The 23767-nt window shown below is 35.7% G+C and overlaps 1 protein-coding gene across 6 annotated transcripts in view; it reads right to left on the reverse strand.

The window, feature by feature from the left end:
* Positions 1-23767, reverse strand: part of ERBB4 (erb-b2 receptor tyrosine kinase 4) — a 1166318-nt gene that overhangs the window by 44638 nt on the left and 1097913 nt on the right. For all 6 annotated transcript variants that reach the window (XM_040476138.1, XM_040476135.1, XM_040476139.1 and 3 more), the window contains 3 exons: positions 9270-9425; positions 6212-6287; positions 2000-2146 (listed from right to left, as the gene is read on the reverse strand). In XM_040476138.1, the coding sequence (XP_040332072.1) occupies positions 2000-2146; positions 6212-6287; positions 9270-9425 (379 nt within the window). The remainder of the gene's footprint in view (positions 1-1999; positions 2147-6211; positions 6288-9269; positions 9426-23767) is intronic.

Below are 23767 nucleotides of genomic sequence, written 5' to 3' on the forward strand. Positions count from 1 at the left end.
AGGCAAGGTTCTATCTCAAGCAGTTTGTTGATGTTCATAAGTATATGTGAATAAGAGAAACTTTTTATTCTGTTGATCTAATTTAAAAGTAATTTTTCTTCTTATGAAACATAACCCTAGGCTAACTATAGGAACTTATAGAATCTCCTATATTTTTTCTTAAGTGGAGAGAAGGCTTCCTTTTTCTTTATTTCTTTTTTTTTAAATTTTTCTTGGATGGCTATAGAGGAGGTGATGGGGACATAATTTATTATTTTCTATTAGGAGTGACATAGAATACAAATTTTAGTTACAATGCAGTGCACCAGCACAGGGGAGGGGGTGGGGGTGGGGAAAGAAATAGAAAGCAACTTTCTCAAGCTGTTTTTTTTCCTGGTGGGGGAAAAAAAACAATGCAAAGTAATTGGTAATGTTTGTTCAGCACTAGCCATTAGCTTATCTAACTAGTAACCTTTGCAGCATAAAAATACTATCAGCAATTTTCAAGGTATGTATTATTATTTAGCTGGGAGTCTAGATAAAGTGGGTCTTATCTCCCCAGGCTCTGCTTAGCTGATGAGATCACAAGAATACAAGTACTAAGCTTTCCTTGATTTTCTTGCCAAGTGACCCTTTTCTTAGGTATTAAAACTCATAAAAGCAAGGTAAAACTCTCTATTAGGCAAAATCTGTTCCTGATTTCTCATTGTTTCATCAGAGTATCAAAATGAAGTATATAAATCATTTCTTATGCTACTTATGAGATCAAATTATATAATGTATGCATGTTTTTAAGGTTTTTTGCATAGATGACTACTGAAGATGCTTGATTCAATAAAGTTATAAAGTGAGTTTCTTTTTTCTGGGAGTTCAATTTTTATTCTTGTTCTGGGAAGTCTTTGGGTGTCATTTCATGTATCATTAATATCACCTGATTTTTTTCCCTCTCCTAATAAAGCTGCACTATATGCATCCATTTGCACACACACACACAAAATTGCTGTTGATACCAAGATGCTAATGAGAAAATAGGTGTTTCTGGAATTATTAGAACCTAAAAAGGTTAACTTCACCAGGAGGTATCCGTTTCTTTCTAACTAAATATTGAGTAAATAGAACTATGCTTAGAGAAAAGGGCATGCTGACCTGAACTGGAAGGCACATTTTTTATTTCTTTCCTCACTGTCAGAATGTATCACACATGTCATGAATATAAATCTGAGTAGACCTGGGTCCAAAGTCTCTTATTAATAAGATGCTTATTCACCTTCACCAGTTTGTTTCTTTGCTAACCCTGTGTAAATCGAAAGGGGAAAACCCCAGATTACACAAGAAAGATTGCTGAATGTTAATCTCACTTAAATTAACTAGGAAACTCCAGAGACTTCCTTAATTCTATTTAAATTAAGAGCCTAGGCTGCCAAAACATATTTATAATACGTATGCGTCTGGGGCATAGAAAGGAGGAAAAAAAAGTAAGAGCGTTTGATGTAAACAAATGATCAAATTGAAAAAAAAAGTAAACATTCATAATCTTTTTATTTGACTGTAGATTCATGTCTTCCTACTTTCCATTCTGTCCTGCTTATTTCCTGTTGACTAAAACTGGTAAACCTATTTCCATTTAATTCATTTTTTCAACTATCAGCTTCAAGCTTTCTTTCTTTATATCAGATCATTTGTTTAGACTGCTATTTTCCTATAAAGATTACTAACATTATTGTAACTAATTACATCTCTTTATGAAAGACAATGTGATTGTCATGGAAATGATAAGAATCAAAGTGAAATGAATCAGAAGAGAAAGAGTCATATAATTTTGACTTCATAACATGGAAGCATGATATTGCTTCCTATTCATAATAATCACAAAAACACAGGTGTTTACATGATGTTTTCATAATTATTTTTGGACTTTTACATTTTTCAATATACAAAAACATTATGCAGGTAGATTAATCTGTACTATTGCTTTACTAAGAGTGATGATGGTGATGATGAAATTATTTTGCAATCTTACATTTGACCATGACCATGTAAACGTCAATAGTGCAGATAGGAGGCTGGGGCAAACGTTCTCCTTTCTCTAATAAATCCGGGATTTCTCTGGTTGGAATTCCATCATAGGGTTTTCCTCCAAAGGTCATCAGTTCCCATATGGTAACTCCTAAATTGGAGATCAAATATTTACATAAGCATATTAACAACATACTTTGAATAAACCAGCAGTATGCCAGTGACAAAAGAAAGCTCCCTAGAAGGCAATCAAAATTAGACTAAAGAAAAGCTCTTCAGATTTCTATATTCATTAGCAGAAGCCCAGTGACAAAATCTTTGTGGGAAATTCCATTACCTTATTATTGTCTTGAAATTTTTAATGAGTAGCAGAGACAATTCAGAGTGCGTATCAGAACACAGAATCTTTTCCCCATGTCTACTTTTAAGTAATGTTAACATTTGCTGATTCTAGTTAATTTTCACTACACTGCATTAGAGTCTATCAAACAATTTACTATAAACATGTGTATCCAGTATTAAGTAAATATGATTGCAGGCAAAATCTGATGTTGACTAATTTTGACATTAACCTCTTTGCTATTAAAAGCCCTATGGGCTAAGCTGTGGTGCCAAAATGAATACCTTATGTTATGATAAATAATCATGGCTCTCTCTTTAACTCACACAAAGAGAACAAGTGGAAAACACACATACACACACACACACACACACACACACACACACACACAGATTTATTTCTTTAATACCTGTGAGACCCTGAGTGAGGAATGATCCATATATACCATAATACATGTGAAGTAGGCATCACAAAATTGAAAGGAATCAATAATAGTTGATCCCTTAGATAATGAAATCACCTTCTTGAATCACTAGAAGAGTGATTTGTTCTGTAAAAGCAAATACCCTAAATATTAACATGCAAATAGCTAGCATTGATGAAAATGATTCTGATTTGAACAATACTATACACATTACAGACCTCTTCTTTGTGATCTAATAATTATACAATTAAGAAGTTATCATTTCTTAAGGTTAAGGATTGTAAGTTCAGAAAGAGCTGTATGTGTATAGGAGTCTCACCAGGTGAATTTTGATTGGTGCATATAATATGCAAAATATGGTTTAATATAAAATCCATTAATTAGGACCATGCTTTCTTTTCCATGTCCATCTGTAATGAATTATTTATTCATTTTTAGTTCATAACAGTTATCATTGACTAATAATAAAAATACAAAGCTTAAAATATAAAAGTATATGTGAATAGCCAATTATCCTTTATAATAAGATCACTAATTACCTGATTTTTTTATTAATATTTATATCTTATAATTCTTATATAAAAATGTAATTAGCGACACAATTTAATTGATTGATCTTTATTAAACCCTACTTATGAGGCACCTGGGTGGCTCAGTCAGTTGAGTGACTCTTGGTTTTGGTTCAAATCATGATCTCATGGGTTTGTGAGATCGAGCTCCATGTAAGGCTCCATGCTGTCAGCATGAAGCCTGCTTGGGATTCCCTCTCTCTCTCTCTCTCTCTGTCCCTCTGTCTCTCTCTTCCCTTCCCCTGCTCTCTCTCTCTCTCTCTCTCTCTCTCTCTCAAAATAAACAAATAAATAAACTTAATTTTTTAAAAATCCTACTTAATTTTGCATATTAAAAAATGACTTCCTAGAGCCAATAATTAAGATTCAGTGTCCATGAGGCAGACTGGAACAAGTTAAGAACTGGATGGCTGTCCATTTCTATTCAGTCAGTCAATATAAATACACATTTATAGAATATATATTTAATGAGGACATTTTATGAACTTATGTATGCAATTATAAAAGACAGAATACATGCCCTGATATCTCTATCAGAACTTACAAGAAAAATGCAAAGCAATTACAAATCAAAATAATAGAAAATACAATAAACAGAAACATAAATACAAAAACAAAATCAGGAACATCAAAACCCCTACTTCTGCCAGTAATAATTTAATTAAATCTTTTTAGGAGTGACAAGATAGGGTTAAACAGAGATGGCTTCATGCAGAAGGACAATTACAGGAAAACTGAATCAGAAACATTCTCAAAACATACAATTCTATCATTCAGAGATATAAACCATAGCCAATGCATATTTATTTTTGTAAAAATAAAGATGAACCCAGTGGCAATTTTCTACAAAGGTTCACTGTAAACAACATTATGTTTCTGTCTTGTATACCTATTGCAATCAACTATAATATATCATAAAAATCCTAAAATGCCTTATGGGTATGGATTGATGACCTGGGCTATATTTCAAAGCAGAGTACTACTTATCTATCTATCTATCTATCTATCTATCTATCTATCATCTATCTGCCTACTTACTTATTTTAGAGGCCATTTAAAATTTGACTGTAGTAGACTGTTACATTTATTTCAGGGAAACATACATAGGAAAAAGGGAAAAGAAAAACAAAAAAGTATATGACATATATCAAAATGTATGTGTAATATATAATCTATCATATAAAATATAATCTATGGATTTATCTCTATCATATAATATATAAGCTAATTTGTACCATATAATATATATAATAGATTTATGTTTCTATTAAGTCCTTACAGTTCAACAACTAAATTTTACAAGCATTTTCCTATACTTGTTCAAATCTCAAACACATCACACTTTCTACTTCTAAGCTGAGTAGAACACATGAGGCCTTACATGGAAATTTTAAACCTATAGCATACATGTATAGAGGAGGAAAAAAACACTTTAAAGAAATGTCTTATTTTTATTTTACTTTTATTTATTTATTTTTTTAATTTTTTTTTCAACGTTTATTTATTTTTGGGACAGAGAGAGACAGAGCATGAACGGGGGAGGGGCAGAGAGAGGGAGACACAGAATCAGAAACAGGCTCCAGGCTCTGAGCCATCAGCCCAGAGCCCCACGCGGGGCTCGAACTCCCGGACCGTGAGATCGTGACCTGGCTGAAGTCGGACGCTTAACTGACTGCGCCACCCAGGTGCCCCTACTTTTATTTTTTAAAATATTTATTTTTGAGAGAGAGAGATGAGAGAGAGAGAGAGAGAGAGAGAGAGAGAGAGAGAGAGAGAGAGCATGCGCGAGCGCCAACGGGGGAAGGGCAGAGAGAGAGGGAGACAGAGAATCTGAAGCAAACTCTAGGCTCTGAGCTGTCAGCACAGAGACCAAGATGGAGCTCAAACCCATGGACCTAGAGATCACGACCTGAGCCAAAGTAGGAGGCTTAACCAACTGAACCACCCAAGAGACTCTTAAGTTTTTTTTAAAGATAATTTGTGCTTTTCTAGATAAGAGGTGTAAGTTCTTTAATGATTGAATAGCCTAAATCTTTTGCCTAAAAAAACAATAATAAAGATAAAGCAAAGTTTAAATTTGAGTGAACTAAATTGTATCATGCTTTCAAGACCCACCACTCCCTTTTTCCTTAAATGGACATTGTGCTTTTAATTTGTAAGAAATACCGGTTTTATTTAAACTTAGAAAAGCTATTGATTCATTCTCATTAATATCTGGGTGGACTTAGGTTGTGAATAGACAGATGCTAAATATCTCATTTCAATAATTAAATTAAATGCATTACATGAATGTTCTAAGTTTAAAGACCACTCTTTTCCAGTTCATATTATTCACTCTCTAATATGTCTGTTTATTCCAAAGTAATTTGTAAATTAAAATCAAAGGTGCGATTAGCAATCTTCTCATATCTCTCCCCTCACATTTAGTGCTTTCACCTATTTGCTTTCAGTAATTGTTCTTTGTTACAATAACTTCTTTCTTATTATAGAACAGACATTCTTTCATTTTTAACATGTTTTCAAAGAGTTTTTGATAATTAAGGCCATGAGGTTCTATGACATTGTTCCTAAAGTTGACTTTTTTTTTTCCTGTCAAAATGATCACAAAAGTTGCTACCAAACCAAAGATTATGGTAGACAACTCAACTGAGATATTAACATATTACATTTTAGAGAATGAAGGAATAAAAAAAAAAGGCAGATAACAATATTATTTGGAGTTTTTTTTTTTTTTATGGAATAGCAAAGAGTTAATTCCTTTAAGAAACAAGGCTTATAAGTATTTCCAACACAATAAAATAAGTTGGTTTAAGATATTTCACATGAACCTAATATATTTAATTTTGCCTTAAAACCCTTAATTCACAAGGAAGATTTATTTACCATAACTCCAAACATCACTCTGATGGGTGAACTTCCTGTAGTGTATACACTCCAGAGCCATCCATTTAATTGGCATCTGAGAAATAAAAAGAGAAATAAAAAGTTAACTTTTTATAGTTATATAAAAATTCATTTCTATAGTCATTTCTCAAACTATGAGCTTCTAGGCTTGCCTCAGTTGTATTTTTTGATTGTGTGTATAGAAAATATAAATATAATAATAATAATAATAATAATAATAATAAATGTTATTTTTAAACTTTATTTATTGTTTAATTTACAACCAACTTAGCATATGGTGCAACATTGATTTCAGGAATAGATTCCTTAATGCTTCTTATCCATTTAGCCCATCCCCCCTCCCACAACCCCTCCAGCAACCCTCTGTTTGTTCTCTATATTTAAGAGCCTTTTATATTTTTCCCCCTCTCTGTTTTTATATTTTTTCCTTCCCTTCCCTTATGTTCATCTGTTTTGTATCTTAAATTCCTCATATGAGTTAAGTCATGATATTTGTCTTTCTCTGGCTAATTTCACTAGCATAATGCCCTCCAGTTCCATCCACATTGTTGCAAACGGCAAGATTTCATTCTTTTTGATTGCCGAATAATACTCCATTATATATATATATATATATATATATACCACATCTTCTTTATCCATTCATCCACTGATGGACATTTGGGTTCTTTCCATACTTTGGCTATTGTCGATAGCGCTGCGATAAACATTGGGGTGCATGTACCCCTTCGAAACTGCACACCTGTATCCCTTGGATAAATACCTAGTAGTGCAAATTCTGGGTCGTAGGGTAGTTCTATTTTTAATATTTTGAGGAACCTCCATACTGTTTTCCAGAGTGGCTGTATCAGTTTGCATTCCCACCAGCAGTACTTAATAATAAATGTTATTTTTTAATACAGGGAACAATGAATTGAAATTTATAAAATTCTAAAAGTGAAATAACCTAAAGATATATTTTTAAAAGCTTCAAAAACAATGACAAGTAAAAGAATAAAATAAGTATCATTTTCTCTATTTCTTAATGTTCAGCAATTAATTCAGTTACTAGTTATTATGACTCTCAATACTACTCTAAACATCTAAGATATGTGCTTCTAAAAATATGGTCTATTACATTTTTGCCCCCAAAATGAGGCTCCTTACATTTTCAGTTATCCCTTCAGAACATTTCTGACCACCAGTACAATGGACTCTTTCTACACTTGCCCTTTCCTTTTTCCTCTCATATAATCTGGTCACTTAAAACACCCACAATAATGTATTCCAAAGTTAGGCTTGCTTTATTCCCCAGCCACAAATGGTCTCCCTTGTTTTGGTTAGCCAGTATTGAAAATACATACCAAAATAGGTATTATATAAAAGGATACGAGAGGATCAGTACCAATCTATTACCACTACAAGAAAAACAACTCACATACCCTGCTGATGATGGGTCAGCAGAGTAAGTTTCAACTAGGAAGGGCAGCATTATATAGCTGAAAATATAATTAGGTTCTACAGAATAAAGATAAACACTTCTACTTTGCAGTTGAAAGCTTAAAACTAAATAGGCCTTTGAAATCATGAGGTTCGCTGCTCACCAAGGTGACATCAAGGTAACTCTATGACAGAATCATGGCATTCAGTGAAAGGGAACAGAAGACACATTGAAAGTAATTTCCCTATGGGCAAGGAGTTAGCTGACTTTATGGACTACGGACATTGTGTTAAAGAAGTAAGTTTAAATCACAGGTTGCTTGATAAAGACTTAATGGTAACTAGGCATTTAAAGCTATAATGAATCTTGCTTTAGACAAATCCTACAGCTGTATGTTCTTAAGACAAGTCAAGTCATGTGATTTATGGAGTTCTACTGTGCAATCTTGTAGTGAATTTCAAAGCTGTGGTCTCAAACTGCTGCAATTTGGTAGTAAACAGGCAAAATAGTCTAATAAAATCAAGGAAAGGTCAGGAAATACTACAAACCTTAAGTTTTTTAAAATTTTATTTTCTTTTGTCTTGTGATAAGATTTGAAGATATATAGTTATATAAGATATCATACAAAGTTATATAAAAATCATATACTACATGATACATAAAATCAATGCTAAGCATTTGAAAGCATTGCAAAATATTTATAACATATATTTGGATGGCTCATGATAAATAAGGCACATGATAAATATATTTATATGACACTTTAATAACTTTTTTTGTTAGCAGGAGTTTATACATAGGTTAAGGTTGCATTTGCTTATTTCATTTGGCCTCTCCTGGTCCAAGTTTTGCCATATAAGCTAGGGGGACCTCCAGATGGAGAAGAGATATCCTCACTGTATAGCCAAGGCCAGCAATCTTAGCATCAGGTTAATGAGAAAAACAAGAGCCGGAACTAAGGCATGAGCCGGGACCATATGGCAGGAATACAGTTGTCAGGCAGGGCCTGAGACTAGAGAGTCAGAAAAGTAGAAGAGGCAATGGCACTGTTAAGATTCCTGGGACATAGCAGGCTGCATTCTGGTGGAGAGAATCAAAAAATAAATAAAGTAAATTGGTCAATCATATTCTATGATAAAAGCTTAAAAAAATACAACCATATTAAGAGGAATCTGTTGTACCTGGTATAGGAGGATTCAAAGTTAAATAGGATGATGAACTTTCCAGTGAGTTATGGTTCTTGGTACTAGCCAGGTTACTATGAAAGAATAGTTGGGTCTCTCTGTAGTAGCTAGCCCTGCGTTCTTAGGATCAATGAAATAATGTCTATGGCCCTTAAGTGTAATATCTGGATTTCCGAAGGATCCACCTACTTCCCACACTGGATGTGACATAAGGACCACTAGAGATTAATTGTCTTATTTTGGCTACTTTTGAGAAATGGAAGTTGGTTCATATATATACATTTGACCCTGGGTGGGAGAGAAGGCAAATGGTAGAGTTGAGATTTTATAATCTCTTAACCTCAGGCTTATTGACTTCTTCTTATAACATATAAGGAGATAAAAGGATATCATACTATATTTTCAAGCAATATTGTTCTAAAAAGATACCCACCTTTCCTCCATCAGCATTATACTCTTTTTCATCTCCTTCTAAGAGCCTAGCTAGTCCAAAATCTGTGATTTTCACATGGTTTGGAGATTTCACTAAGACATTTCGGGCTGCCAAATCCCGATGAACAAGCCGTCTTTCCTCCAGGTACATCATTCCCTGAAAAACACCAAGTTCCAAAAAGACAGTTAATGCCTAGGCTTTTCTATTGTCTAAAAAGTAGTTCCTTGGCCTTCAGTTGCAAGTGCTTGATTTCTCTTAGTGAAGCCAGAATCCTGGAATATTTTTCAAAATTACGAAAAACCCAATAAAGGGATAAAAAAGCAAATGGCAAATAGCTTTTGGTCTTTTCCCCTAAAGTCCTGTAAAGAATGAATTACCTGCATATGAACTAAATGTTAGATCATTTTTTCCCCCAAAGGTTTTGTACTCTCTTGCAAACACTTTCATCAGTGAAGTGTGCGTGCGTCTCAGCAGATAAGCTAAGAGACCCACACGTTTCTAGTTGTTTTCTTCTCAATAACTCCTGCTTGATGTCACTCTCCCCTTACACCCCTTCTCCAAACAAACACACCAACCGTAATTAAAAAAAAAAACCCAAAAACTTCATATGCAGGTTTAATGGCACCAAAATCACCATCATAGTTTCTATCAAAGCTGAAGAATTAATTATATTATTCTTATTAATTAGGCAAAAAATGAATTATACCCCAGAGGCATGAAAAGCCTATACTTTTTTAAAATGGTGTCAATGACAATAGTAGTCATTAGAACAACCTGCAAGTGAAATTACATTGTTTATAGTGACCCTGATATTAGCCTTTAATATGTTTTCTTCAAAAAACATATAGGGTTATTAAAATAAAATTCATTACTGATTGCCAACAATTTACATATATCCATATATATTCATATGGGGATATATATCTCTCCATAATTCATAAAAGCAATAAATAAAATTGTACTTTGCCAGTAAATAAACTAAGAGCCATTAAACATTAGCCTTAACTAAAGGTTGATGAAAAGAAGCAAACTCAGAAGCCTAGATGGGAGCGAACATATTTTTATTCAAGTGTTAGAGGAAATTCTGTATTTGAGGATTTCAGTGGTAAAAAACATTGTCGCTTAAAAACAAATCAGAATTATTATAAAATCATTAAAGCATACTCTCATGCCAATTCCAAATCAAAGCTGTTGGTAGTTAATATCACAATTGCAGGACTTTGAAGGATTAATGGTTTTTGATATCAAAACAAAAGCTGCGGAAAACAGACACATAAATCACACAGGTAAAAAAAAATGAACCATATACTCAGTGTAGTGTAAAGAGAAGATTGCTTCAAACAGCATCATGAGCCAAACACTATACTATAAATGCCCATTAAACACAACCAGTGGACGTACTGCCTGATATGGTCCAACTGGTCAGTAGTGTATTTGTGTTTTCTGAAATCAGTCCTCAACTGAGATTTATAAGGTTTCGTCCTCTTTCCTAAACAGTGTTTTCTCTTCGATTATGCCAACTAATAAATTCCTAGAATAAAATGAATCTGAAAACATATAACCCTTATATGACTAAGGGATCAAAAAAAATAGATTTATTGTCTTGGAGATAAAGTATTTTTAATTATTTGCCCTTTTAAGAAATGTCCACAAAAACATTCATCATTATCTTTCCTACCACTTTCATATCAGAATATGGAAATTGTGTTTGCAACAAGTTAATATTCAGATCCACACACAATGACAGAATATACACTATGTTCCAGGCACTGTGCTAGACATCAGGGAACAAAAAAAGAGTCAGAGAAGATCTATTCATTGCAGGAAGACACAGCTGTTAATAAAGTGGGCAGACGTGGAATACAGGCTTGAACGGATCAATGCGACACGTGTAAGGCATTTAAGGAGAGCTGTGTTTTGAGGACCATTTGTAGTATAGCCTAGAAATACGCAAGAGGGAGCCTTCAGAGAGGTCCTGAGGCCTAAGTAATGTTTGAATGATGTCCATCAGTTGGGCAAGATGAGGACAAAATTGCAGTTACAGAGAACACACACAGGGGCACCAATACCATGGTGTACTGGGACAAAGGTACGTAATTCTGTATTTCTAAATCATTATTCATAAAGGAGGGAGAGTGATGAGTGGTGAGGCTGACAAAGTAAGAAGAGGCTTGATTCAAAAAGGGCCTCTTACGTGTTGTGGTAGATAATCTGCACTTCACTGTGGTGATGCAGAGGTTGTTTGAAAAAGGAGAGTGACACAGTGATCATTGGAGTCTTGCAAAAAAACCACCTGGTGTATAAACAAAGGGCTGGACACAAATACAGCAGAAGTCAGGAGCCACTGCCACAATGCAGAAGAGAAGTGATGAGGTGGAAAAGGATGAGAGATAAAGTTTGCAGACTGGCAGTCTGAGCTATATCCAGCTTATATGCAGTTTATATGCATATATATTTTTGGCCCACACACTGGGAAACTCTCAAACATCCTCTTTAGCTGATTACTGGCTGTACCCCATTGAGGGCACCTCCAGTTGGCCAGGATCCCACCACTCACTATTACTACCCACGAATTCATTTATGATATTCGTCTAGCTCCTCATGTATGATCATCTGAATCTTCAACTAAACTAGTCCACAAGAAATTTCATGGAGAGAACAATTTCAAGTTACACTTATACAGCAAAGTAACCATCCTGGTAATTGAATAATGAAGAGGAGTATAAATTACAAATGATTCTATTTTCTGACTTTTGTAATTTAGGTGGATAATAATTCCTTTAACTAAATATTATCCTAATGCAAATACGCATATATTTCTTCACCATGTGCAAGAATAGTGATATATTCTATACCAATAGGGAGCTAACATTCACCAAGAAGCTTAAGACCCTAATGACATATCCATATTACAAGCAAAACTTCAAAAACTCCATATGTTCTTTGATATTCTATATGCCAAGTCTTAGCAGGTGATAGACTATCCTGAACCTCTGAACCTCAATTCTATTTGTCTTAAAAAAAATGTTTTCTTCAACATAATGAAAACTCAATTCAGGCAACCAGATGGTAATTTATGTATAGTTTCACTCACCTGGCCATGATTAAAAGATAAAAACAGAAGCATCTATATCATTACCAAATCATCAAAATACATTTGTATGGTTGCTTTGTAACTATGCAACATCATGGTTATGACTGCTTTTAGATCATTAATTATGACTGCTACCTTAGTTCTACTTTCACACCTGAATTAGAGTGTTCAATCGTCTATTGGATTGTTCATGATAGTTTTCTCCACATTGCAATTATTAAGATCGGATTTTCTTGGTGGATGATTTCATTAGAATCACAGTCTCTGTTAGATTCCTTCAAAATAAAATCACTCCTTAAATCGGAGCGTGATGCAATTAAGGAGGCAGTTATTAGAAATAGCAGTGACAAAAATAAACTGGATGAAGTCCCTTGAAGTTTGAAGATGATTAAAAAAGAAGGGCCATTCATTATCACTGAAGGGATAATGCTGCATTGGTTGAAAAGAAACTTACTCTTACTTGTAGCAATTCCCATGTCCGTGCCATGTCTGCCTGGGTGGAGTACATTATGGGAATATGAACACTGACAATAATGACAGCTAACATTGACTGAATACTCAGAACACAGCAGAACGAAATGCTTCTACATTGGCAGGTTAACTTAATCCTCTGAGAAGCGTACTGTTTTCATCCCATTTTTTAAAAAAATTTTTTTTTAACGTTTATTTATTTTTGAGACAGAGACAGAGCATGAACGGGGGAGGGTCAGAGAGAGGGAGACACAGAATTTGAAACAGGCCCCGAGCTCTGAGCTGTCAGCACAGAGCCCGACGCAGGGCTCGAACTCACAGACTGTGAGATCATGACCTGAGTTGAAGCCGGACGCTCAACCAACTGAGCCACCCAGGCGCCCCTCATCCCATTTTAAATACGAGAAAACCAAGTCTCAGAGAGGTCAAGTTACTTCCTCCAAGTCATCTAAGGAGTGACAGAACTGGGATTTGGTTCCTGTGGGGTTCTAAAGTCTGCATTTTTAAGCCTACCCCCTCTCTTGGTGGGTTACAGGGTTGTGTGAGCATGAAGAAATTAATGTACACAATGAAGTCATACGGCTTTAGAAGATCCTAGTTCTTTTGGAACAAAATATTATAAGAGATTTCTGTGAATTTCAGGGAATAATGCAAGTGACTGACTTGTATTTTTATTTAAAATTCAGCTAAATTATAGAACCTTTTTCTTATTTAGTGGGAATTTGAATCATATAAATTGGAAACTTAATTATTGCTTTGACTACAGGATATGAAGGATGGTGGAGTTGGTCTGAGTGCAGATTCTGGGATCAATCACTTGGATTGAACCCCAACTCTGCCATGTTCTAGCTGTGTGATGCTGACAAGTTAATTAACCTGGCACTCACCTTCATCTCTAAAATGGCCATAATAGCACCTATACCACAGATTGTTGTAAAGATAAAATGAGTTAATATATGTAAGGAGCTTAAATTGTAACTCCCATATAGTAAGTGCAGGGCATGCAAGCTTTTATTACTGTTCTACAGATAAATATCAACAGTCATAGTGTGAACAAGAATAACTTACCCTCATTAACTTGAATTGCTTATTTCAGAAAATCTGTGAATCCCAACTAGTATATCACAGTAGGCGTTCAATAAATGTTTACAAATGGTGATATATATACCCACAACCAATCCATCATGATTAATGCGTGGATACAAATCCCAAATAATTACTGTTCAAAGTATTATTTTAGTAATGATTCACCTGAGGATGTTGTCATATAAAGAGAAGAAAAAAATAGGGAATCTACTAAGAGATTTGGTGCCCTCCATGAATACATCACAGAATTAGGATCTTAGTGAAGTTAAAGGTAATTAATAAGATAGGTTGGAGAGTTTTCAATGTTGCAGGAAGGGTGAATAAAATAGTACACTTGTACCAGACTGTGTGTCTTTTATCAGCACTGACGGGAGTTTTCTGTAGACATGTTTTAGGGGCATTTTGTCTACTTCTAGATCCAGGTGCTATAAGTCTGATTTTTACTCAAACTATTCAGAATTTACCATTATCCAAACCATTCAGTATTTTACCATTTTTCATACTTGCTCTATATGCTGTAATGAGTTTTCTTACTTATTTTCTGTTTTGCTTATACCTCTCAAAAGGTGCTTTAATAAATACAAACCTTATTCTGACTTTCAGAAATGCACTTTAATACCAAATCCAAGGATAATTTTATTACAATTGAGTTGAAAGTTTTAATCTCTGGTTAAAATCGACTCATCTAAACTGCTCTGTGGAAAAAAAATATCAGTGACTGACTTAATTTTAAAATAACAGTATTGACGGACACCTGGCAATGACCTTCTTCTCAATATTATATTTGAATCACAACTGTCTAGCAAAAATGCGTTATTTCTATGTTTTAATCCAATGTGAAAATGTATTCTGCCCAGCTGCAGGAAGCTAACACAAGTCAAGAGAGACCAGACTATTTTTGACAATAAATATTTGCTTCCCATATATAGGACATGTGACACTTTCATCAAACATGTGTGGAGCTAAAAATTTCAAGCTGCAGTCAGCTTTCACAGGCATTAATCTCTGGAGTTAGCAAGAGTACACTTTTTTTCCTGTTTTCATTCTAATAACCTCAAGCTTTTTTAATAACACAGGAAGCTTCAGGAAAGCTAGCCTCAAATGAAAATCACTCCTCTTTTCTACTTTTCCTTCTAAAAGCAATTCTATCCCTGGGGGTGGGGGGGTGGGATTCAACTATAATGCTCTCTGTTAGGGCTAAAGATATGAGCATGTTCAAGGGAAGAAAGGAGTCTTTTTGGATGAAGTAACTGACTTTATCCAAATAGTGCATGAAGGGAGACTAACGGGGCTCATAATTAAATAAACTGAGAAGCCTTTTCAACTAGCAAAAGCTTGTTCATGGCAGCGGAGAAAGAACACAGAACTGAATGTTAGAGTCAGAAGTCCCAGACATGCTGCTCACTAGGTTTTTGACCTCAGATACTCATTTCACTTCTCCTATAAAAGTGACAGATTGGCCTAAATGATCTCTGAGGTGTCCTCCAGCTTTAAATTTTTATTCCATGATAGATGGAATTGTACAATAGATCTATATAAAATACTAAATTGTGGGCCAATAAAAGACACAGAGAATAGTAAAGAAAGATGTAGACTAGGTGCCTTCCTTCAAATGTTTAGCAAGAGCTGTGAACATGTTTTAGTAAAAGTCAGTTTCATGCATCCAATGTTTAAAACAACAGACTTTAGAAATAAACCCCAGCTCTTACTAGCTCTGTGTCCTTGGTCAATTTATTTGTGTGTTTCAATTTCCTTATCCATCAAATGGGGACAATAATAGTATGTACCCTGAAGATTGTCTTCAGGAATCAGTGCCCTCATGTTTGTAAAAACACCTAGAACATTCAATATTCTAAGATACTATGCGTTTTCTAAATAAGTAACCTCTAATTGCATTGAAAATACAATTTGACTACTTAAGAGAAAGAAAAGGTACGCAGTACTGTTAGGCAAAGTAACTTTTCTTTCTCACTCTATTTGTCCCCAGATGTTCTCCTACTATTCTTCTCAGAAGAAGAAAAGCAGATTCACATGGTTCTCCTAAACTAGCCTGGAGTTAATAGTCATGGTTAATTCTTACATCTTCCAATTGCACTGATGATCTTTACGTAATGTGATTAGGCTGCAGTTCTTATGGAGATTTTGAAATACTGAGGGCTAAATTTATATGAGTTTAATAATGTGCAATGAAAACAATATGTGTTGATATTTGAAATGTGTTTATCAAATATTCCCAATAATATATTTGAGTGGGTGTTTGTGTCACACACACACACACACACACACACACACACACACACACACACATGCATCTAGGAGGTGCTGTGGTATATCGTCCAGAAACTTCTTCAGGACCAGCGGACTCACACTGTCAGCTTCTGGGAGTGTTGGCTGCTGGTCTCTCTCATCTCAGCTACATCATTTTGGTTGCCCTGATACCCCCACCCCAACTGCTGCTTTGCTGGGGTTTTCGTCCTCTCACAGAGTCAACCCACATCCAACAACTGGCTGATGTAGTTACAAAGTCCATCCACGCTTGGACAACTATGAAAAACTATGCAAGTTCCAGGGCTTTCTCCTAAGATTGGGTGAGATCTCTGTCATGATTTCACCACGGCTCAACTTTTTCCTTTAACCTAATATTTTTCATGGCTTTACAAGTATTGCTCCTGAGAACACTTGCCAAAAAAACTTCCTGCATGAAAATCTGTCTCAGACACTGTTTTCTAGGAGCCAACTCAAGGCAATATGTGTGGGTTTTGTCTTTGGTTTCTTTTAGGATCTCAGATTCACAGAATTTTGAGTTACTCATATTCCATAATCCATGAGTGTGATTATCATTGCTCCCCTACATCTTCCACCCCAATCCCATTCTCCTATCCATCCTAAGTGTTCACAACTTTTTTTTCCATGCACATCCTTCCAATCCATCCATGTTTATTTATCTTTACTTATTTTTAAATTCGTGTGTATTATTTTAACACATAAATCGTATTGTGCATTAAATAAAAACATGTTTTACTCATCATACGTTTTTAGATTCAAGCATAATGCTAAACAAAATCCAGTTCACTACTCCTTGTCATTGAATTAAATTATATCCACACATAAACACATACACATATATAACACAGGCAAACACTCTCAATTTATTGTCTATTCCACACTTGGTGGGCACTAAACTTACCCCCATCTCTTTGACACTACAAACAAGACTACATTTAACACTAACACCATGTGAAAATGATATAAATTTGCTTCACAATATAAAAAAAATCTGTTCAGTACTAATTTTAGTGTAGGAGAATCTAGACAAACAATAATAGTGATAGTCACTGTGGAAAATGGAACTTGTAGAAGTTTTTTGTTAAGGGAGCACTGAAATGGTATGAGGAATACAATATAACTATGCATGTTAACACTTCCTATTTTTGTAGGTAAAAACTAGCTAACCTTTATTTAAGCACTCTATGCCAGGGGACTGTTTTAGTGGAGCTCACAAGAACCCAAAGAGATCTGTACTACTACTATTTCCATTTTAAGGTGACGAAACTGATGCACAGAGAAATAATAAAATAACTTGCCCAAAGGTGACAGTGCAAGATTTGACTGTAGGCAGCTTGACTCCAGAGGCAACAAATTTAACTATTACATTATATGACCATATACATACAACTATAGTCAATAGGTTATAAAACCATATATGAAACTAACAAAGACAGGATATATAACTGAATAATTGTTTTGTAAACAATGGGTGCTCTAAAATCAATGAAGAGAAAATTCTTATACCTAGTAAACAAATCTCTTTAGTTTTGCTGGGATCCCCTAGAATGAATGGTGCCTCCAGACACAGTTGCATTGACTACTTGTTATTCACTACGTATTCTGCAATTTGAAGATTGCCTGACAGTTAACTATTACTCAATAGATGTTTGTAGTTGGATTAAATGAACAATAATACCAAAATCTTGTAAGCCTGTTCAGGCAGTAGCAATTTTTCTTTGCAGCGTAGGTGGGGCAAGTTTAAAAGTCTGCAATATTTAGGATAGGTGGAAGGAAGCCAGACTTTCAGCACTCTGGCCAAACCCCAGCTGGTGATATTAGCATACCAGGAGAATGAATGAAGACAACATTTACAGATTCCTGAGGCTGGCTGGGAAAACAAAATTTTTCTTCTGGTTCTCTACATTCTCTTCAGATATTTCTCCAGAAATTTCATTTACCACCCTTCACAAGCTTTTGGAAATTTCCATTGCAAGAATGTGCAGGATAGTCTGCTTGGGATTCCAGAGTGTCTTACAGAAATGAAATAATAATAAAGAAACAAACAAACAAAAATAAGTTAAAAAGCACGTGTGAGGGGTGCCTGGGTGGCTCAGTCGGTTACGCATCCGACTTCAGCTCAGGTCACGATCTCGCGGTCCATGAGTTCGAGCCCCACATCGGGCTCTGGGCTAATGGCTTAAGGCCTGGAGCCTGCTTCGAATTCTGTGTCTCCCTCTGTCTCTGCCCCTCCCCCGTTCATGCTCTGTCTCTCTCTGTCTCAAAAATAAATAAACGTTAAAAAAAATAAAAAAAAAAGCACGTGTGAGAAGTCACTGCTTCCCTACCAAATGAATAATGGGTCAAAAAGCTCATCTGCCTGGATCAAGAGAATACTAAATATGCTATAGGTTTTCCTCCTCACTGACCTCTTGCCAATATGATTACAAGGACAGAAGTGAATTGTATAGTGTCCACGCTCTCTCAGAAAAGTATACTTAAAATGGATTACTTCTGCTCCTTAGGCAGCCGATCAATAAAGATGTGGATTGCAATGAGAACCGTGATATCTGTGGGCTATAGTAGTTATCCTCTGTGCCTCTTTAGAAATTAATTAAAAATCAATGAAGTGTGCAAACTATTAATACAGCAACCTCTAGATTAACAGATCAAAGCTGAGCTTTTCTCTGATAATTCATATTGTGCAAATACATTCAGACACTATAGGGAGGAGGTTGAGTGTCTGACGCCTTTGTTATAATTGAGCATAAGCAAATCATTCCTAATATTCTTTAGTTTCATAGAATCACATGCCACTGACTGAAAACCATAAAGTTCAGTAGGTGGGAACATGTGCATACAACTTTCCTTCTTAAGACAATTACACCAATGTTAGGAGCTATACTTATTACAAAGCAAACTGCCATCATACAGAACTAAAAATTTCCAATAACTATTTTCTTAAGTGTGGCTTACTCATCTATGAGTTCAAGCAGTTGAGTTTATTTATAGTTGCTGAATATTTTTAAATAAGTGTCTTCCTGTGAAAAAATGTGACATTTCTAGAACACTAAAAGCTCTCATGTGATCTGAGCCAATTTTTTTGTCCACATATGATGTATCATTCAATTCAGTTCTGCCTCTGTCTTATTTGGATGCCAGTGGACCTGGCCCATCTATGCATATGCTTCCCCAGCACATGTAAAACTCATATACTCCCCTCTGGAAGTCACTGAGATACCTCCCATCTGCCTGCTCTGACCAGTGCTCCTCTTGCTCGGGTTCTTTTCTCTTTAAAATTCTGAGAAGGATTGGAACCACAGCTTTAAGTTTTCATTTCAATCTCCTACATTTTGGAAGCCCATTTTGATGCATTTCCTCTGTTTCAAACTTTGCACTCTCCCTCCAACAGAACGCTAGGGCTTTGTCTTTAGTCTCTGCCTAAGGACATAAGAGCATAAGATACCTGATTTTTGTCTTGGCTCATCTTTTTTTAAATTTTTTTAATGTTTATTTAGTTTTGAGAGAGAGAGAGAGAGAGCGCCAGGGAAAAGCAGACACACACACACACACACACACACACACACACACACACACACAGAATCTGAAACAGGCTCTGAGCTGTCAGCACACAGCCCAGTGTGGGGCTTGGACTCACGAACTGGGAAATCATGACCTGAGCTGAAGTCAGATGCTTAACCAACTGAACCACCCAGGTGCCTCTGCCTTGGCTTATGTTTTAGCCCAAGATGACCATAAATGTATCAGATAATACATAATTATAAAAGGAGAATAGTTTATCTCTATTTAAACTGGCAACATGTAGGGGCGCCTGGGTGGCTCAGTCGGTTGGGCAGCCAACTTCGGCTCAGGTCATGATCTCACGGTCCATGAGTTCGAGCTCCGCGTCGGGCTCTGTGCTGACAGCTCAGAGCCTGGAGCCTGTTTCGGACTCTGTGTCTCCCTCTCTCTGACCCTCCCCCGTTCATGCTCTGTCTCTCTCTGTCTCAAAAAAAAATAATAATAATAATAAATAGACGTTAAACTGGCAACACGTTGTCATCTGAGTTTTTGCTGTTTTAAAGTTTGGGGGTGTCATAGTCATAACACAAACCTCGCTGTTTCTTGGCCCAACCTGCCTGCAGAGTACCTGTAGCCATTTGCCCCTTAGAAGCTATTTCCAGATATTTGTGGGGTTCCCCAGTGAGCCTCACTGATGTTCGTGAATACTTCCTTGGTTATTTTCCTCAGAGCTCTGCATTCCTTAAACCTTCAGCTGGAGCTGCTGTGGAAATGCTACTGCCCCTCTAGTGGTGTCTGTCTCTCGGTGCTTGAGAAGTTGGAGCTTATGATAATTCAAAACAGTGAATGACGCCCTTCCAGCTTCCTCACCCATGAGAACCTTGCGATCTTCTATACTGCCTTAGCGAAGAGTTCTATGCACTTCTCAACACGTGCCATAATTTGCCCCCAGCGACATTAATTTCTATTCTTGAGAATAGTCTTGAGAGTATCTGAGACCCTAGTCTCAGTTCCCTTAAAAACTTCTTCCACGACTTAGCTCCTGACTCCATAAAGGCTCAGACTTAGTCCAAGACATAGGAGGGAAGACTAATGCATCCCTCTTTAATTCTCCTCTTGGACCCCATGCACTTTTCATCATTTCCTCATTTTCCACTACCCCCCCAATACATGTGCACATGCGCACACACACTGTCATGTGCGTGTGCAACTGCCTCTTCTATCCTATAACTGACAAAAGTCTCCAAGCAACTTGACCCTGTCACTCTAGCTTCTTTTCTAGGGACTCCTCAGCTGGAACTCCATGGCTCAAACCAACCGGAAAATTCTGTTGGCTCTTCTGTCTTTGCACTTATTCCTCCCTTCACCTGGAACAGTCCCTCACCACACACTGCTACACTCCTCCTAGTAGGCTTCAGATGCAGATTTGGGTAGATCTAATACTGTCTTAGATTACAAATCAGCTGTCATTTCCTCCACACAGTTTTCCCTCACGCCCAAGGAGATTATGTCCCTCTATTGTATGACCTAGTAATGTCCCATTTTCTCTATCTATTTATCTATCTATCTATCATCTATCTATCACCTATCTATCTTCTATCATCTATCTAAAACTAACCCCTGACATTAGCAAGCATTGTGTAAAATAACTTTTTGTGTAAGGCTAAATCAAGGTTACTTTATTTATAAAGCAGAAGTAACATACATTTTTATTTATAAATTAGGCTGCATCTTCTGCGTTCAAGCTTTAGAAATACTGTGTTGCATATTATACAATCTTAGTTTCAGGTGAATAATAGAAGAAGATTCGAAAACATCTGGTTCCCAATTGAACACTCATGTACTAAACTGATTAGTTTGTAAGATTGTTTTTAAGAGAAACACCGAAGGGAGGGATAGGAGTAGAAAGTTGTGTTTTGGCTTGTTCAAGTCTTAAAAGTTAAAGTTTTAATCTGACCACTTTTCACTTTTTTGCTTTAAACCCTTATGAATCCTTAACTGCCTGAAGCTGAAAACAGTGTACTCCTGCTGAGATGACTTAACTCAATTTGATCCTTCTCACATTTACCAATCCCATCACATTGTAGACAATCAATAAATACTGGTCAATTGATTGATATCCCCCTCTGTCCTCCATCTATTCATCCATATGCCTTCTACTGCCTTTGAATCACCAGGTAAGGAGAAACGGAATTCCCAGTAATAATAAAAATACTTACAAAACACATAGTCTTATAACAATTAAAACTAAAGGAAGAAGAAAGAGGAAAATAAATATTTAATATTACTGGAAGCAATTTTGTATTGTTAGTGATTATTCTTATTATATATCATCCCTTTGCTCTTTTTTCTAAGATATTAAATATCTGCTAATTTTCCAGCTTCCTTGCATATGTATTACAGGTTGAGTAGTGAATATTTTGACTTCTGGAAAATTTTGGGGTTTTGTGCTACATGCTACCTGTTTTTCTATAAGGTAGGGAAATTGAGGCGCTGCTCATGCACACTGCCAAAGTTGTGTGTGAAAGTTGCCCTTTTCATTCGCTCTTCTCTCCAGTTCACAGATTTATGCAGTTAATACTTCACATGGAAAAAAATCTGCAGATATACATCACACAAGCCATGCTCTAAAGAGTCATTCTCAGCCCATTCCTGTTCATCTTTGACAGCTGAGTACAGTATGCGTGTCAGCTCTCAAATACGACTTCCCAGGCTTCAGTATTAACTCAACCACTCTAAATGCAGCTGTCTGCGTCACCTTCGCCATGTCAGTTAGCTTCTCAGTTTGCCAGTATCTTCATCCACAAGGTGGAGATAATAATATAATAGCACATTTCTCATAAGCTTGATATGAAAATTAAATCAGCTTGGTGCATGTAAAATTCTTAGCACAGTGCCGGGTCTGTAGCAAGCACTCAACATTGTTAGTTATTGCCACTGCCCCATTCGTCCAGCATCTTGCATTAGAGATGATTCTTATTTTTCAAAATTTTAGCTTTTGAGCAACTTATCATTTTCTCAGACATTCTCAAACAGACTTTTATACTTAGGATACAAAAGATCATCTATCAACCAACAACTGCATGTCTTGGTATTGCCGTCATTCATACAACAGTTTGATTTCGACAAAACTTTGTTTTGTGCTTGTACACTTTTCTTCCTACATATAATTATCTTAATGACACTTCAGTTTGATGTTCAAAAGAAAATAGGGTGGAAAATAAAAGTGATATGAAAAATTTTCCCATGAAACTAATAAAATTAAGACAAATAGAGAAATCATTAGGGATTTGGAATTAGCATGTCTTCAACAACTATGGTATGTATATTCATTGAACTTAAGCTAAATAATTGTATATTATTTTTTAAAACAAGAAAAATAAAGTACATGGAGAAAGGGCTGTAAATACTTCACTATGCATGAGAGGTAAAGATAAAGAAAAATTAAATATTTTATGATACTCTCAAGCTATCTACAATTGAATTCCAGCTATAATATGTAGATCTATTGTTTACATTTAAGATTTCTACTTTTGCCTTTTTTATGAATAATTACGTATGAAAATTGTGGCTACCTTATATTTGTATATACATATGCATATTCCATTAGGTCATAGGCTACTAAAAAAAGAATACAAAAAAAGACTAAGTATTATCTATTTTCTCTTGATACTTTTTAAAAAAGTGTTTATTTATTTTTGAGAGAGAGATAGTGAGTGTGAGGGGAGGGGCAGAGAGAGAGGAAGACAGAGAATCCAAGGCAGGCTCGGAGCTGTCAGCACAAAGCCCATGTGGGGCTCAAAGTCACTAACGGTGAGATCATGACCTGAGACAAAATCAAGAGTTGAAGGCTTAACCAACTGAGCCACCCAGGCACCCAAATCTCTTGATGCTTTTCTAGCTTATTACACATACAATATTTTTTGAGTATACAATTCATTCTACATATAGTTGAACAGGATAAAAAAAAGTTTCCTTGTGTTTTCCTGTCTCACATTTAGGTCTTTCATCCATTTTGAATTTATTTTTGTGTATGGCATAAGAAAGTGGTCCAGTTTCA

Source organism: Herpailurus yagouaroundi, unplaced genomic scaffold (genome assembly GCF_014898765.1).
Source record: "Herpailurus yagouaroundi ecotype Mexico unplaced genomic scaffold, PumYag 140, whole genome shotgun sequence".
NCBI classification, from domain to species: Eukaryota; Metazoa; Chordata; class Mammalia; order Carnivora; family Felidae; genus Herpailurus; species Herpailurus yagouaroundi.